The sequence below is a fragment of the Macrobrachium nipponense genome, chromosome 3, assembly GCF_015104395.2.
Source record: "Macrobrachium nipponense isolate FS-2020 chromosome 3, ASM1510439v2, whole genome shotgun sequence".
Lineage (NCBI taxonomy): Eukaryota > Metazoa > Arthropoda > Malacostraca > Decapoda > Palaemonidae > Macrobrachium > Macrobrachium nipponense.
The window spans coordinates 120,366,782-120,384,274 of NC_087202.1; the positions used below are offsets into that span (position 1 = coordinate 120,366,782).

Genomic DNA, 17,493 nt, shown 5'->3' on the forward strand with positions numbered 1-17,493 from the left:
ACTTAACATACTGCTTACATTGTACTGTTCAAGAAACAGGGAAGGCAGAGAAAAATAAAATCTGAGTAGAAATAGGTAGAAGGATGAGTAAAAATCACAATACCATGAGATGTTTTAATGTGCATATACCACAAGGAGAATAAAGGACTGGTACAAATCCCAACAGGTTTCACCTCTACTTTTCAATTACTGCTTGAAGATGTCTTCGGACATTGATGGCAAAACTAGTCAGGACTCATACCAGGTGTTTCAGTCTCCCTGTGGTATATCTGGAAGCACATGTATGTAAGGCATGCATGGTGCATCTGTATAAACTAAAGAATAAGCATGCAACCAAAAGATAGCACTACCTTAAAGCTATCAACTCTTTAATTCATTAATCTTTAAAAGTCTGCCAATTAAAACATCACAATCAAAAGTTTTGTAAAGTATTAAGTATTAATACTGAAATTACGAATTACAATTACAAATGAATATTGTAAGCCTAAAAAAACTTACCTGACAAAGGAAAATCCTTGCTGCAAGCAAAACTTGGCCAGAGCAGTTGGTTTGATATCATATTTAGTTCCCATGAACCCTGGAATAAATATTATGCCAGGGCTCCGTTTACCAAGGATTTTCTTATAAGCCAAACTTCGTTTTTCGCCCGTTATTCTGTCAGTAACCTGCAGATAACAAAAGATAATCGTCCCTGTACTAATAACATTATATTTTTACATAAACTCTGCATCTGGAGAATGATTTACCAAATAGCATCTACATCTAAAAATATAAATTTTCATGATAAAATTTATTATTTGGATATGTACTTACCTACTGTTAAAGTTAGCTATATACCCGCGCCGATTAGGCGAGTTGGTATTCAAACAAAAACTCGAATAGCTGCCCAGATGACTGTCTAGTTTACCTGTTCTCCACCAGGTGTGTTTCGAATGTTTTAGCTCGTCAGAACTCTCCTTGAAAGCCCACTCCTTGACATCCACTAAGTTGTGGGGAGGCTGGGTGGGTCTACTTCAAAAGTAGGTATCCAAATAAATTTTATTATGAAAATTTATATTATTTGTGATGAATTTTACCTACTGTTAAAGTTAGCTGACTCCCAAATTAAGAAGAGGTGGGTAGTGCAGCTGGACAAAAATCCACTCAGCCATTCGAGCAAAAGGTTTCTTGCATGAAACCTAAAACATTCTCACCTGATCTGGAATCCTCACTGGATTTTACTATCACCAGTAGTTGGATTCCATATGCAACAAAGAGCAGCCTTGCGGAGAAAACCGCTTTGATTCAGCCAGAATGAAACACAAGCAGTATGTAGCTACGACTCCTGTGCCTGGGTCTAAAAGCCCTATAAAATGACAGTCACTTAAAATAAATACCTTCACCATACAAAGGTACACTCTTATACAAAATTTGTACCTTCACGCTCCCCAAAATATTAGAACCCGGGATTTAAACAAAAAAGCCCAAAGATTTGCTCTATTTTTCAGTTCAGGAAAGACTACCCACTACTAGCAGTGGATTAAGGGCGCTTTACCGTTTTCAAACACGTTTCTGGTACTTACCCCTCTTACGCCGAAGGGGTATAATAAAAATCGTCTCCCATATGCTGAGGGGGTCTCGGAGTGAGCGCCGAAGCGGAAAAATGATATTGTTATGATACAATAAAGTTTTGTACATACTTACCTGGCAGATATATACATAGCTATAGTCTCCGACGTCCCCGACAGAATTTCAAATTTAGCGGTACACGCTACACGTAGGTCAGGTGATCTACCCTCCCGCCGCTGGGTGGCGGGACTAGGAACCATTCCCGTTTTCTAATCAGATTTTCTCTTCCACCTGTCTCTTGAGGGGAGGCTGGGCGGGCCATTAATCGTATATATCTGCCGGGTAAGTATGTACAAAACTTCATTGTATCATAACAATATCATTTTTGTACATGCAACTTCCCCGGCAGATATATACTTAGCTGATTGGCACCCTTGGTGGAGGGTAAGAGAGCTAAATAAATATATAAAAACAGGAAACAACATATGTTGTAGGTTATAAAAAACCTTGGTTCTTACCTGATTGGGCAGAAGACTTCATGGATACTGTCTATGAGTCTGCTTTGCCTCAAGAGCTTCAGCGAGGTAGTGACCTATGACTGAGAGCTCTTCTGGATCTCGTCAATGGGGGCTTACCCACTTACATGACACAACCTTTTTTGGATCTTGTCAATGGGGGCTAACCCACTTACATGACAGAACCTATACCTCTGGCAATTTCAAGGAGCTCAAAACCAATCCCGACCACCTGACCAATTCTAACCCGTGTTGGAACTAACAATTGAAAGGGGGTACAACCTAACCCTTCTTCCAAACAACCATAAAAAACACAATACCAACTTAAAATTAAGAATAGCTAAATTAAAAAGGATTAGTTTCAGCTCCCTGTCCCAGCACTGAATCCGCAGATACGTAAGGCCCCAAAGAGACGCACTTATCGTACGTCACTCTAACATCCCTCAAATAATGGGAAGCAAACACTGAATTGCATCTCTAGAACGTAGACACAACTATATCATGCAGACATATTCTTCTGAAAGGCCAGAGATGTAGCAATGGCCCTCACTTCATGAGCTTTCACTCTAAGGAGCCTAAACTGCTCTTCTTCACACGCCAGATGTGCTCCCTTTATGACACTTCTCATAAAGAACGCCAGTGAAATCTTTGAAATAGTTCTCTGGGATCTCTGACTGAACACCACAGACTCTCTAGGCTGCCCCTCAGCTTCTTCTTCCTTTCCAAATAGAATTTCAAGATCCTGACAGAGCAAAGGGATCTCTCTGACTCTTTTCCCACTTAAGACGAGAACCCCTTTACCTCAAAACTTCTGGGCCAGGGTTTAGAGGGATTCTCATTCTTGGCTAAGAATAAGGGTTTAAAGGAGCAGATCGCTGACCCCCCTTTAAACCCCACTCTGCCGTCCAAAGCCTGCAACTCACTAACTCTTTTCGCAGTAGCTAGAGCCATAAGGAATAGAGACTTCCTAGTAAGGTCTCTGAAAGAAGCCGCTTGAGGAGGTTCGAATTTATTGGACCTCAGATACTTCAGAACCACATCCAAGTTCCAACTGGGAGGTCTACTAGAGGTCTTCTTTTTCGTGGTTCCAAAAGATCTGATAAGATCATGAAGGTCTTTATCCTCCAAGATATTCAGGCCCCTGTTCCTGAAAACCGCGGCCAGCATGCTCCTATATCCCTTGATTGTAGGCACAGCTAGGTTACAATCCTCCTTTAAAAAGAGAAGGAAGTCAGCAATATCGGTCACATAGGTATTGGATGAGGATACCTTCTGGGTCTTGCACCATCTTCTAAACACCTCCCACTTCGACTGGTAGACTCGCAAAGTAGAAGTCCTACGGGCTCTAGCGATAGCCCTAGAAGCCTTAAGCGAAAAGCTCCTTGCTCTGACAAGCCTTTCGATAGTCTGAAGGCAGTCAGGTTTAGAGCGAGGAGGTTTTTGTGAAACCTGTCGAAATGGGGTTTTTTGAGCAGATCTCTCCTTAGTGGAAGGGATCTGGGAAAATCTACCATCCATTCCAGTACCTCTGTGAACCAGTCTTGAGCAGGCCAAAAGGGGGCGATCAGAGTCAGTTTCGTTCCTTCTGAGGAAGCGAACTTCCTTAGTACTTCCCCCAAAATCTTGACTGGGGGAAACGCGTACCCGTCTAGTCCTGCCCAGTCCAGAAGGAGGGCGTCTACAGCTATTGCCCTCGGATCCGTGATGGAGGAGCAAAAGTTGTCCAGCCTCTTGTTCCAGTGTGTGGCAAACAGGTCTATGTTCGGTCTGCCCCAAAGATTCCACAGCTTCTGGCAAACATTCAGATGGAGAGTCCATTCGGTGGGGAGGACTTGATCCCTCCTGCTCAGCAGGTCCGCTCTCACGTTCCTTTCCCCTTGCACAAACCTGGTTAAAAGCTTGATGCCTCTCTCCTCTGCCCACAGCAACAGGTCCCTTGCTGTTTCGTACAGGGAGAAGGAATGAGTTCCTCCCGGTTTCTCTACGTATGCCAGAGCTGTGGTGTTGTCCGAGTTTATTTGCACCACCGATCCTATGACTTCTGACTCGAACTCTATCAGGGCCAGAAATACTGCTGCCAGCTCTTTTCTGTTTATGTGCCAGTTCACCTGTTCCCCCTTCCAGGTGCCCGACACTTCCTTCGCCCCTAGTGTGCTCCCCATCCCGATTCTGAAGCGTCTGAGAACAACACTAGGTGCGGGTTTGGCTTTAGCAGCGACATTCCCTCGTCGAGCCTTAGCGGGTTGAGCCACCAACCGAAGTCCTTTTTGATCCCTTCCAGGATCAGAAAGGTGTCCGCTAGGTCCTGCGACTTTTGGTCCCACATCCGCCTCAGGTAAAACTGAAGGGGCCTCAAGTGTATTCTTCCTAGGGAAACGAACTGTTCCAGAGAGGAAAGTGTCCCCAGAAGACTCATCCACTCCCTTGAGGAACACCGTTCTTTTCCTAGGAAGGCTGTCACTTTTTCCAAGCACAGTTCTTTTCTTTCCCAAGATGGAAAAGCTAGAAAATCCCGAGAATCCATCAGAATCCCCAGATAAACGATGCTCTGACTGGGAACCATCTGGGACTTCTCCCGGTTGATCAACAGTCCCAGGGACTGGGTCATCTCCAAAGTTACGTCTAAGTCCTCCAGACATCGATCCCTCGACTCAGCACGAATTAGCCAGTCGTCTAGGTACAAGGAGAGCCTCACCCCCTCCAGATGCAGCCACTGGGCTACATTCTTCATGAGGCCCGTGAAAACTTGAGGGGCCGTCAACAGGCCGAAGCACAAGGCCCTGAACTGAAAAATCTTTCCTTGGACCATGAACCGCAGATACTTCCTTGATGACGGATGAATGGGTACATGGAAGTACGCGTCCTGAAGGTCCAGGGAAACCATCCAGTCTCCTGGATGAAGCGCAGCGAGAACCGAAGAGGTCGTCTCCATTGAGAACTTCCTCTTCTCGATAAAGAAGTTTAAGGCGCTTACGTCCAAAACAGGTCTCCACCCCCCTGAGGCCTTCGGAACGAGGAACAGGCGATTGTAGAATCCTGAGGAGTGGAGATCTTGAAATGGCTCTATGGCCTCCTTCTCCAGCATCTGGTCCACCAAATGAAGAAGGGTCCGTCGCAGAACAGGGTCCTTGTACCTGGCTGATACTCCCTTGGAGTTGTTGTCAAGAGAGGCCTTTTCTCTGAAGGGGATGAGGTATCCCTTCCTCAAAATAGAGAGGGACCAGCTGTCCACCCCTCTCTGTGCCCAGACTTCTGCAAACTTGAGGAGTCTGGCACCTACCGTTGTCTGGAGGACTTGATTCTCACTTCGACTTCTTGAAGGGTCTGATCGAAGACCTACCCTGCTTCTCGGGTTTGCGGCCTCTGAAGGAAGATCTCTAGGAAGGGCCCCCTCGAAAGGGCTCCTGAGCAGGAAACTTCTCCTTCCTGGTGGAGGGAGCCGCTGGTCTCACCTTCCTAGACGACTGAGCCAAAAGATCTGAGTCGCCTTCTCCGCCAGGGAGTGAGAAATATCCTTAACTAACTTCTGTGGGAAAAGCTGGTTCGAAAGAGGCGCGTAAAGAAGCGAAGCCCTTTGAACAGGAGACACAGATTTAGTGAGGAAGGAGTTATAGACCGCTCTCTTCTTCAAAATCCCTGCTCCAAAGAGAGAGGCAATCTCCCCCAATCCGTCTCTAACTGCCTTGTCCATACAAGACAGTATGCTGTTGAGCTCCTCCGGTCCTAGAAACTCAGGATCTAGAGTCTTCCTCGCCAAAGCCCCAAGGGACCAGTCCAAAAAGTTGAAGACTTCTAGCACTCTAAAAAGTCCCTTGAGGAAATGATCCAACTTGTTCATTCCCCACGTAGTCTTCGCCGTAGCTAGGGAATGTCTCCTGGAAGAATCCACCTAAGTGGAGAAGTCTGCGTCTGCCGATGAGGGGAGTCCCAACCCCATCGGTTCTCCTGTCTCATACCAAATACCAGGTTTCCCCGAGAGCTTGGAAGGAGGAAAAGAAAAGACCGTCTTGCCTGCCTCCTCCTTGGACCTTAGCCATTCCCCAAATCCTTGCAAGGCCTTCTTCATAGAGATGGTGGGACGCATCTTGAGGAAGGAGGATCCTTTCGAGGCCTTGGTGCTGGAGAAAAGCGATCGGGGAGAAGGAGGAGCAGCTGGGATAAGGGAGTCTCCAAACTCCTGCACCAACAGGGCCGCTAAAATCTTGTAGTCCGACAAACCCGCGGCTCTGGGGGCTTCCTCCTCCGAGACGTCTTCCAGGTCTTCCTCCGCCATCGCTCGAAGACGTTCCTGAGAAGAGGCCACTTCCCCTGCAAGTCTGCCAGGGGGAACACGTCCTAAAGTAGCAGAGCGCCTGACAGGAGAGGAGCGCCTACAGGGAGAAGAATGTCTGGTAGGAGAGGCGCTTCTGTCCATAGAAGAGCACCTACCAGGAGTAAGGCACCTGCCTGAAGAAGAGCGCCTGAGCGGAGAGGCGCGTCTACCAGGAGGAGAGCGCCTGTCAGGAGAATCGCGCCTGCTGGGAGAAGAGCGCCTAACAGGGGAGAGGCGCCTAGAACTTCTCGGAGAAGGGCTCCTGTCCCGAGAAGCACGTCTCTTGCAAGAAGGGAGGTCTTCCGTCCGAGAGAGAAGTCTTGACCTCTTGATCGGAAGCGCGATGTCCTTCCTACGAAGGGGATCCTTATCCAACGCGCCCATGGACGTTGTAAGTTGCTCCTGAAGGCCAACAAGAATGCGCTTAGTAGACTTCTGATCTCCTTCAGGAGAAGGCGAGAGAGGCCTCGGAGAAGAGGGAAGAGCCGCACGAGAAGCCGGGCTGTCCTGGAATCTCCTGGCTCTCTTCGCGTCTTACAGAGACTCCTAAGGGAAGCGCTCCAGGCTGGAGTCCAAAACACTGCTGGGTGCCTTCCAGGATCTCTTCAAAGGGCACAACTCCTCAGCCAAACTCCATCCACGCCTCGGAGAAGCCGAATCGGACGACGAAAAGCACTTCCGAAGGATGCCTTTCCTGTGGCGATCCATGGCAGCCTGGGTCGAGACAACAGGGCCTGCCGAAGGGACGCCTGACCGGTGGGGATTCTCTACAACCTCCTTACAGTTTTTGACATTCCTCCTCCACTGGGCCTGGGAGTTTGGAAGAGGTCTAGACCTGGGCTGGGAGCGTTGTGGGAACACTGCACAAATCACTTTCTCCATTGCAAGCAACTGAAACTGGAGGAGAGGTTGCAACAACTACATTAGGGTTGGAGTCTAAAGCATTCTCAACTAGCTCGTTAGTACGAGACCTACTGGAGCTTCTAGACGAAGCTTTCCTAACCCTGTCCTTCTCTAACTTTCTCAAATAAGAAGAAAGAGACTTCCATTCTTCCTCATTCAAACCATCACATTCAGCACAAGGATTATTAATAGAACAATCATTCCCCCGACACCTCATACATACAGTGTGAGGATCTACCGAACCCTTCGGTAGCCTCACCTAACAGTCATCCATCGCACACACACTAAATACAGTACTAACGTCAGACATACTATGAAAATCAGAAAAGGCAAATCCAAGGAAAAATCCACAAAAGCGTATGCCAAGCCAACGATCCAATACGTCACCAAAAGACAGTCCAATAAAGATCCATGGCAAGTGAAAACAAAATCCAAAGCAGGAGGAACCAACAACGGGTGTTGCTGGAAACGGCGACAGAGAAAATCTGATTAGAAAACGGGAATGGTTCCTAGTCCCGCCACCCAGCAGCGGGAGGGTAGATCACCTGACCTACCTGTAGCATGTGCCGCGAAATTTGAAATTCTGTTGGGGACGTCGGAGACTATAGCTAAGTATATATCTGCCAGGGAAGTTGCATGCACAAAAAATATTTTTTTCAAAGTTTAGTATGCAGCCATCAGAAATGAAAAAAAATATCATTATCATATATAAATAATGCGATATATGATAGCGCGAAAACAAAATTTCATATATAATTGTATTCAAATCGCCCTGTGAGCAAAACGGTTAAAGCTAAAGAGTTAATTTTTTTCGTTGTATTGTACACTAAATTGTGATCATTTTGGTATATAACACATTGTGAACCGATCAAAGCAACACAGAGAAAATATTATCACAAAAGATGCATAAATTTGTAACGAGCGGACATAAAAATTTGTTTTTTCAAAAATTCACCATAAATCTAATTATTGTTCTAGAGACTTCCAATTTGTTTCAAAATGAAGATAAATGATTGAATATTACTATACTGTAAGATTTTTAGCTTACAATTGCAGTTTTCGACCATTTCGGACGAGTTAAAGCTGACCGAATGTCGAATTTTTAAAATTTATTTTTTATATGCAAATATTTCAAAAATGAGAAAAGCTACAACCTTCAATTATTTTTTGTTGTATTCTACATGAAATTGTGCACATTTTCATATATAAAACTCTATGAAACGCCTAATAAGAAACGGAGCAAATATTCAGAGAATGCGACATACGCATTTAAGAGATTTGCGGCGGAGAATCCGCGCGTGGAGGATAGGAAAGTTTTTTTTTTTTAAATTCACCATAAATCTAAATATTGTTCTAGAGACTTCAAATTTATTTTAAAATGAAGATAAATGATTGAATATTACTAGAATGTGAGAGTTTTAGCTACAATTGCATTTTTCGACTATTTCAGTAGAGTCAAAGTTGACTGAACGTGGTTTTTTTTCTATTTATCGTGATTTATATGCAAATATTTCGAAGATGAGAAAAGCTACAACCTTCAATCATTTTTTGATGTATTCTACATGAAATTGCACACATTTTCATATATAAAACTTAATGTAACGGCTAATTTAAAATGATGCAAACATTACCACAATCGCACAAAAAAAATGTCTGATTTTTTTCGGAAGAGTTACCACACGGACGTGAGGAAAATGTTTTTTTTTTTTTCATAAATTCACCATAAATCGAAATATTGTGCAAGAGACTTCCAATTTGTTGCAAAATGAAGGTAAATGAGTGAATATTACTAGAATATAAGAGTTTAAGCTTACAATAGCGTTTTTCGACCATTTCGGTAGAGTCAAAGTTGACCGAAGGTTGAAATTTTGGCACAATCGTTATTTATATGAAAATATTTCAGAACTGATAAAAGCTACAACCATGGGTTGTTTTTGGTTGTATTGTGCATGAAATTGCGCACATTTCCATATATAAAACTTTATGTAACGGCTAATTTAAAATGGTGCAAACATTACGATAATCACACGAAAAAATTTATCGGAAGTTACCGTGCGGACGTAAGGAAAAAGTTTTTTTCATAAATTCACCATAAATAGAAATACTGTGCTAGAAACGTCCAATTTGTTGGAAAATGAAGGTAAATGATTGAATATTACTAGAATATAAAAGTTTTAGCTTACAATTGCGTTTTTTGACCATTTTGGTAGAGTCAAAGTTGACCGAAGGTTGAAATTTTGGCACTTATCGTTATTTATATGAAAATATTTCAAAACTGATAAAAGCTACAATCATGAGTATTTTTTAGTTGTATTCTACATGAAATTGCACACATTTTCATATATAATACTCCATGTAATGGCTAATTTAAAATGGTGCAAAAATAATTTCCGACATGTGTCACTGATACTTTTTAGTGCGATAAGAAAGAAATTCGCACATGCGGGCCTGCGTAACGATTGTAAACAAAACAACGCCTTGATCCGTGAGCTCCCAGCATCCCCCAAGGCGCGTGATTCAAAAGTTTTCACCTGGTAGACCTATAAGTATTTTTCCACAAATTTTTTTTAAAAACTTTTTTTATCGACGTTTAATACATCCAATCGGCACCCGACAGACAATTTATGTCGACGTTTAATACGTCCAATCGGCGTTAGAGGGTTAAGGTAGTGAGTGGGTAAAAACCGAATTGTACTTCTACTGCACCACATCAATCCTATTCTGAAGCGAGAAATTAACTTGACACTAAATAAGTTACAACTGCTACTCACATTACGAATGTTTATCTTCAATAAAGGTAAAAGATATGGAGTTAGTTCTCATGCACTAGCCTATTCAACACATCACAGAGGACCTTGTGTTTATAAGTTTCTAAAATTCACAACGCAAAAGGTTATCTTTGCCTCTTTTAGGCTTAACTTTCATAAATACATTCTAGGTTTTCTAAAACCACAAAAAAAGTTAACTTTGCCTTTAAGCTTAATCATTGGCAAAGACAGCTAGGTTTTCCAAAACCACAAATTAAAAGGTTATTTTTTGCCTCCTCCAGGCTTAACCTCTGACAACAACATCTACATTTCCTAAAACCACACAAAACAAAACTTTGCCTCTTCGCGGATTAACCTTTGAAAAAGATGTTCAAGGTTTCTAAAAGGATGATTGATTGATTGATTGATTGATTAATGCAAAAGTGTACCACGGCATCACAACAACTTAGGTCATCAACACCGGAAACATACCATTATGTAATCTAAAAAAAAATAGACAATAAATAAGTAAAAAAATTATAAAAATTTTCATCTTATGTACACTCAAGTTACATGTATGACATCATTTACACTACTATAAAAAGTTATAATTTTTATAAGAAGCCTGCTTCCTCCACAAACCTAAAAATACCACTCGTCTGACTAATGATATTCCTTCCAAGTACCCTGGAGAGAAGGTACTCATCCTCCCCATTACGGCACTCTGAAAGGAAACGCTCTCTTATGTCCTGAAGACTGGGACAATCGACCAGCAAGTGTTGCACAGTTAGAGGAACCAGGCAATCATTACAGAATGGCTGGGGATGTCCAGCCATTAAATAACCATGTGTCAGGTGTGTGTGACCAATTCTCAAGCGGCAAAGGGCTGTTCCCCATTTCCTTGATATTTTGCTGTAACTAAAAGGAATTGCTGATCTCGTAATTTCCAACATCTTTTGATTGCTTTCTACAATATTTTCCCATATAAGTGGAACCTCTACATACAAAAGTCCCTACTTATGAAAAATCCAGGTTACGAAAGCAGAGACAAAGATTTTTTTGCTTCTGTGTACGAAAATAATTCAGGTTGCAAAAGGGTTAAGTCCGAGATTCGCCCAGGCCACCTAGAACAATTTTAAAGGGTAAAGTCCGAGATTCACCCTGGGCCGCCTAGAACATCTTTAAAACTCGTGCGCCGCCAACTGAGTAGACTCGCCACCATCCTCCCACTCTCCCATTGGTTCCTGATGCTAGTCACTGCCGTAAGATCCTGCTCTCCTATTGGTCAGCATCTGTCCCATCATCCCTCTACGTAAAGGCATCCTTCGACCATTTCGTCGCATCAGCGCTATCGTTCGCACATGGAATTCGTTCGTTCACATAGACTTCATTTGTTAACGTAAATTTGTGTTAGTGATTTCGCTTTCTTTGTGGTAAGTTACTTTATCATGTTGTGTGTGAACTTAATTACAGGCAGTCCCTGGGTTACGACGGGGGTTCTGTTCTTGAGACACATCGTAAGCCGAAAATCGTCATAAGCCGGAACATCATCAAAAATCCTAAAAGCTTACTTTTAATGCTTTCGGTGCATTCTTATTGCATTTTTCATCAAAAAAGCTTCAAAATATTGATTATTTTGCATTTTTGGTGTCATATTTCATCTGCCACATCAGCGTTGTGGGTGTCGTAACCCTGGAAATAATGTCTGATGAATATAATTGAGAAGCGCCTTAACCTCAGAACATCGTAAGCTAAACCCGTTGTAACCCGGGGACTGCCTGTAACTTTCGTTATTAGCCACGGGTCCCAAGAATGTTGCTGAAGTTCACGGAAAGAAGCGGATGCTTTCTATGGAGACAAAGATGGAGATAATCAAGAAGTATGAGATTGGCATGCGGTTGAGTGTTATCACTAAGGAATACGGCCGAAATCTGTCGACAATAGGCACCATCCTTAAGCAGAAGAAAGTCATCAAAGCAGTTACACCTTCCAAGGGCGTGACTATTTTGTCCAACAAGAGGAGCCACATGCATTATGAGATGGAGAGGCTGCTTCTTGTATGGATTAAAGACAAAGAAATCGCTGGCGATACGATAACTGAGACGGCAATCTGCCACAAGGCCAGCGCTATTTTCAGTAATCTCAGTGCCCAGGCTGAAGTCGACAGAGGAGAAGGGACATCGACGCCAACCCCAGACTTCAAGGCTTCTTGGGGGGGGTTTGATAAATTCCGTAAATGGACTGGCATCCATTCGGTGGTGCGGCATGGGGAGGCTGCCAGCTCGGACACGAAAGCGGCTGAAGCCTTTATTAAAATGTTCGACAAGATGACGATTAAGGAAGGCTAAAATTCTCAGCAAGTCTTCAACTGTGACAAGACTGGCCTTTTTTGGAAAAAATTGCCTCGGACGTACATCACGGAGGAAGAGAAGAAGCTACCCCGCATAAGCCTATGAAAGACAGGCTTACTCTTGCACTTTGTTCTAACGCCAGTGGGGATTGTAAGGTGAAGCCCCTAATTGTCTATCATTCCAAGACTCCTCGAGCCTTCAAGGCCCACAAAGTGCTAAGGGAAAAGCTTCCGGTGATGTGGAGGGCTAATGCGAAAGCCTGGGTAATGAGACTTTTGTTCACCGAGTGGGTAAATCTGTGTTTCGGCCCGACAGTGAAGAAATTCTTGGAAGAGAAGCGCCTCCCTCTGAAATGTCTACTGTAGTTGGACAGTGCCCATGCTCACCCTCCTGGCCTCGAGGAAGACATCCAAGCGGAGTATTCTTTTATCAAGGTTCTTTATCTTCCGCCTAACATCACCCTTCTCCTCCAACCCATGGACCAGCAAGTGATATCGAACTTCAAGAAGCTGTAGTATACAAAACATCTTTTCAAGAGATGTTTCAACATTACCGATACCACAAACCTCACCTTGTGTGAATTTTGGAAGGAGCATTTCGATATCATGAGATGCATCTGGCTCATCGATCAAGCTTGGCAAGAGGTTTCAAGGCAAACCTTGAATTCTTCGTGGAGGAAACTCTGGCCTGATGCCGTATCCCCCCCGAGACTTTGAGGGATTCAACATGGGCGACGCTAATGCCGATTCAGAAACAGTTGACGATCCTGAAACAGTTTCGCAACCAGATCTTGACGAGATCGTTGCACTTGGCAAGTCCATGGGGCTGGTCGTCAATGAGGACGACATCAATGACCTTCTCGAGGAGCACCAAGAGGAGCTTACGACGGATGACCTAAAGGAGTTGGAGACCATACAACATAACGTCATTCAAGAAGAGTTCTCTAGCAGCGGCGAGGAGGAGAAGGAGGACCCTATGACAACAGCAGAAATTAAGGATGTTCTAGCTGCTTTTCATAAAGTGCAATCATTTGTAGAAAAGAGATGCCCGAAAAGGCTTACACAGGTCGTATGCTTGTGCAGTTCGATGACGTTTGCCTGAGTCGTTTCAGGAACATTTTGAAAAGCAGACAGAAGCAATCTTCCTTGGATAGTTATTTTTTAAAGAGGCCTTTAGTAGTAAGCAAACAGGAAGGTCTAAGTAATACAAAAAAACAGAAAATTGAAAGTATAGTGAAGAAATTTAAATTTTGTAAAAAACGTAAAGTAAAAAAGTAAAAAAAAAACGTAAAAATCAGAAAAAGGCAAAACAAAACAAAAAAAATTAATTTTAAGTTTTTCGTAAAGTTGTGGTAATGTTTTCTGCCATTTGTTAATGTGTTTCGTAAAATTTAGTGTTAAGGTTTCTGCCATTTTTAATCTGTTTCGTAAAGTTAAGTGTTCATGTTTTTGCCATTTGTCCTCCTCCTCTGTTGCCACTTTCGGACATCACCTCACTCAAAAGGTAAGGTTCCACATTTTAATACAGATGTACGTACAGTATTTCTTGTACCCTGTACACTAATACACTTTATTTACAGGTACAGTAAAGGTTAGGTTAGGTACTGAATGGTCCAAATTGTTGTATTTCATAGTTTATTGGTAGTTCGAAATATGAAAAAATCAGGTTACGAAGGCCGCTTCGGAACGGATTAATTTAGTGTCCTGAGGGAAAAATATCTCTAAATGGTAATGCAATATTTCTTTGTGGACCATCATGAATTGCCCTTTTCACTAGCTTATCAGCCTTTTCGTTTCCTGCCACTCCTGTGTGTGCTGGTACGGCTTGCTCTCCTGAAGTTTCCGATCACCTCGTTTACATCCGAAGTTGGAAAGAGGGTGGATCCCTGAAGCGAGGCATTCCTCAGGTCGGTCACATCCTGAGGGTCCACTGCTCAATCAAGCCTTGATGAGACGGCGTCCCTGCGCTTCGGGACCAGGTTGGCCGAGAGGTTGGCAAACTGGTGAACTAAGAACTTCATAGCCTTACCTCCTGACAAAACAAGGTCATGGAGCTGATGGGCCATGTCTGTTTGCTTGTCAGGCTGCTGTGGAGTCTCAGAGGGGGCAAGAAAGCCCACCGTGTTGCCCAAAAGCCCAACTATGAACTGCTTGCAACACCGCCATCATGGTTTGTTTGAGTTGCAACATCTGGGAAGAGAGCGTCGAGGTTTGGTATTGTGTCTGGAGTGAAACTCCAGGTGCCAATAATGTTATCGTCGGGTTTATGGGCAAGGGTGATGGCTCAGCCTCTTGGGCCACATAGTACTTCCTCTGCTTCTGGAAAGCAGAGGAAAGTAGCTTAGAGGACCGAGATGCCCGCAGCGAGTCCTTCCTCGCTGAAACTTATCTATCGACCTTGGTCAAAGCCTCCTTTGTCAAGGATGACAAGGGGAGCTCAAACCGGGACCGAGCACCCCAAGGGGTGCAACAAAGAAGGTCAACTGCTGACATACGGCCTTTCGGAGAAGTAGTTGAAGCTTCTCCAGGGCCATTTACCTTCAAGATGAGACCAATGATCTCATGGAAGGTGGTTTCAGCTGCCGCATCTTCTGGAACAGCTGGAGCAACTGGTTCCGGAAGGTAGCCAGCTGAATCGTTGGTTGCCTCATGAAAATCCTCCTCCTTCTGCACTGATGCACCCGGGCATGAATGAGAGGGGTCCAGTCTTGAAGAAGAAGGGCGAGTCTTTAGTTGTTCATGAAGGACGGCAGAAGGTCTGGGAGCTGAGGCCCCCAGAGCCACGGAGCTCTTGGAGGCTCGGAATCATGAGAGCGATTCTTCGCTGCCTTTCACAGGTCCTTATGCCCCTGTTGGACAGCCCCTTGCGAGTGGGGGGAAGGTGGAGTTGGAGGACGCCTATCTGCTTCTGGCGAAGCTGGAGGAGAGAGGGGATATAGAGCCCTGTCAGGAGGATATCAGCTGGGTTCGAACTCGATGGGCGAGATATGATATTTCTCTACAATGGAATGAGCCCTTGGAGATTGAGAAACTTGAGAGGTTGGAGGCCCGGACTCGTAACGAGGAGTCACGGGGATGCCTTTGCTTCCAGAGCGCCTCTCACCTGACGTTAAGCACTCGAGGCAGCTTAGGGATAGTAAATCCCCTTAACTGCTCTCCCAACTTCCAAAGAGGAATCGGAAGGGGGGCTGGAAGGTCATATGAAGAAGAAGGAGCCTGCTTGTGGCCTTGTTCTTGAGGGAGAGTCAGGGAACAACGACCTCTAAACAATGGTGAAAGCCTATCTGGTTGCCTTTTGGAAGGCTGGGTTGCAGCTTTATAAGGATCCCGAGGTGGAGATGGGATCTCCAGAGGAAGAGCAAATGATTGAAGTACTAAGGACAGGTACTTCGACTCAAGACGTCTCTGTTTTCCATGTCAAAACATTGCAAAAAACAGAGGAAAAAGATTTTACAGGTGCGTGTGTATCTTCAGGAGCAAGAGCATGTCAGTGCGGCCAAGCACACAGCTTCTGAACGCGCATGCAGGCAAATGGTGCGCAAGGTGCACGCGGGAGAACGCCTAGAGCTGCATGTATTAGAATGCACTGGAGAGCATTGACGCTCTACAGGTGAAATTGCACATCTTGTCGCATGTGTAAACGAAGAAGAGCGTTCTGGGGTGTGATACTGGAGACCAAGAGCGCCTGCTGGAGTGCACAGGCAGTAGTGCGTCTCGGTGAACGCTTATTCTGTTGCTGAGGCAGCGGTGAAGCAGCGCGTTGGGCAACACACTTTACAGGTGAGCACTGTCTAAAGGATGCATGAGCAATCACGCGTGCTGTCCAGGAGTAACACGGCACACAAATGAATGGTGCGCATCATGAAGTAGTTCTCACTGCGATGTAGAAGGTGGGGGCGCATTGGCGTGTTGTCCCTGAGAGGGAGAGACAGTTTCTCTGTGACCTCTCTCCGATGAAGGCTCCTGTGCGTGTGCCAAAGCATCACGCACTGCAGGGGAGCATTCAATTAGCGAAGCCTTCTGTGCACGTACCGTTGCATCATGCACTGTGGAGGAGAGTAAATCCAACGAATGCTCCTTTGTGTGTGCTGTAGCATTGCACAAAGCCGAGGAGCTTACACATGTAGGTCTGGTAGTTCTCGAAGGAGAGCGCGCGTCAGCACATCTCTGAGAGGAGTCTTTACTACTTCTCCAAGTCACTGCTGGCTCTCGAAGAAGGCTTGTCAGGAGGAGTCTGAGGACCTCGTCCAGGGACAAGGTGAGGGCAGGCAGACGGGAGGACGGACCTGGTCAATGTCAAAAAGAGCCTTCACAGGGGAGGGCTCTGGGGGCTGCGCCATAAAGGGAAGGGCGTCTTCCATAACAGCATGGGAGGATGAGGCTGACTCCTCCGAGGAGACTAAGGAGGAAGACGCAGCCCCAGCGGAGAGTGCCAACAAAAGTCTCTCCTTCAACGGCAGGCCAGGAAGTCCCAATGAAGGCCACAAAACACAAAGGGCGTCGTCAACACGTACTGAAAAACAAGGCTCATCCTAAGAAGGGCCAGGCCTTCCCGTTTCACCAGTGGAAACGGACAGGTCTTGCTCTTTCAAAGGTGTGCCAGGGATGCCACTCCTCACAAAGGCATTCCGATGTACAGGAATGCCCCCTGCAAGAAGGACAAAGGGAGTGAGGGTCTCTATCAATCCTACTCATGAAAGTCCCACACCAACAGCCCGGGACACCAAGGCAGGAACGCATAACCATATTGTCAGACATACGTACTCGCATTCAGCTAGAAAGAGAGAAGGAATATCATGAATAATTTCAGTAAGCCAGCGAGAGCGAAAGAGAGAGGTCTTTCCTCGCTGCCAGCTGTAATCAAAGTGATGACTCAGTGAGCTGGTGGGGAGGCGGTGCTTCCCCACCACCAGGCAGGTAACTACCAGCCTGGTAGTTACTACCTCGGTATATAAAAGAATGTATAAGCCAGTAGTTTCAGCTAAGCTGCAATCTATCCTAAGTAAAGGATGGAAGGGTTTGTATACAGTGTAGGAACAAACCAGCGATCTCATGACAGAGGCGGGCAGAGAGGGAACGTCTGCACACGACGGCAGTCAAAAGCAAAGTGGAATGTTT

At 44.9% G+C, this 17,493-nt stretch overlaps 1 protein-coding gene across 6 annotated transcripts in view; it reads right to left on the reverse strand.

Annotated features, from left to right (window-relative positions):
* LOC135222008 (palmitoyl-protein thioesterase ABHD10, mitochondrial-like) overlaps positions 1–17,493 on the reverse strand; it is a 275,017-nt gene that overhangs the window by 130,562 nt on the left and 126,962 nt on the right. For all 6 annotated transcript variants that reach the window (XM_064260135.1, XM_064260133.1, XM_064260134.1 and 3 more), the window contains exon 3: positions 499–665. In XM_064260135.1, the coding sequence (XP_064116205.1) occupies positions 499–665 (167 nt within the window). The remainder of the gene's footprint in view (positions 1–498; positions 666–17,493) is intronic.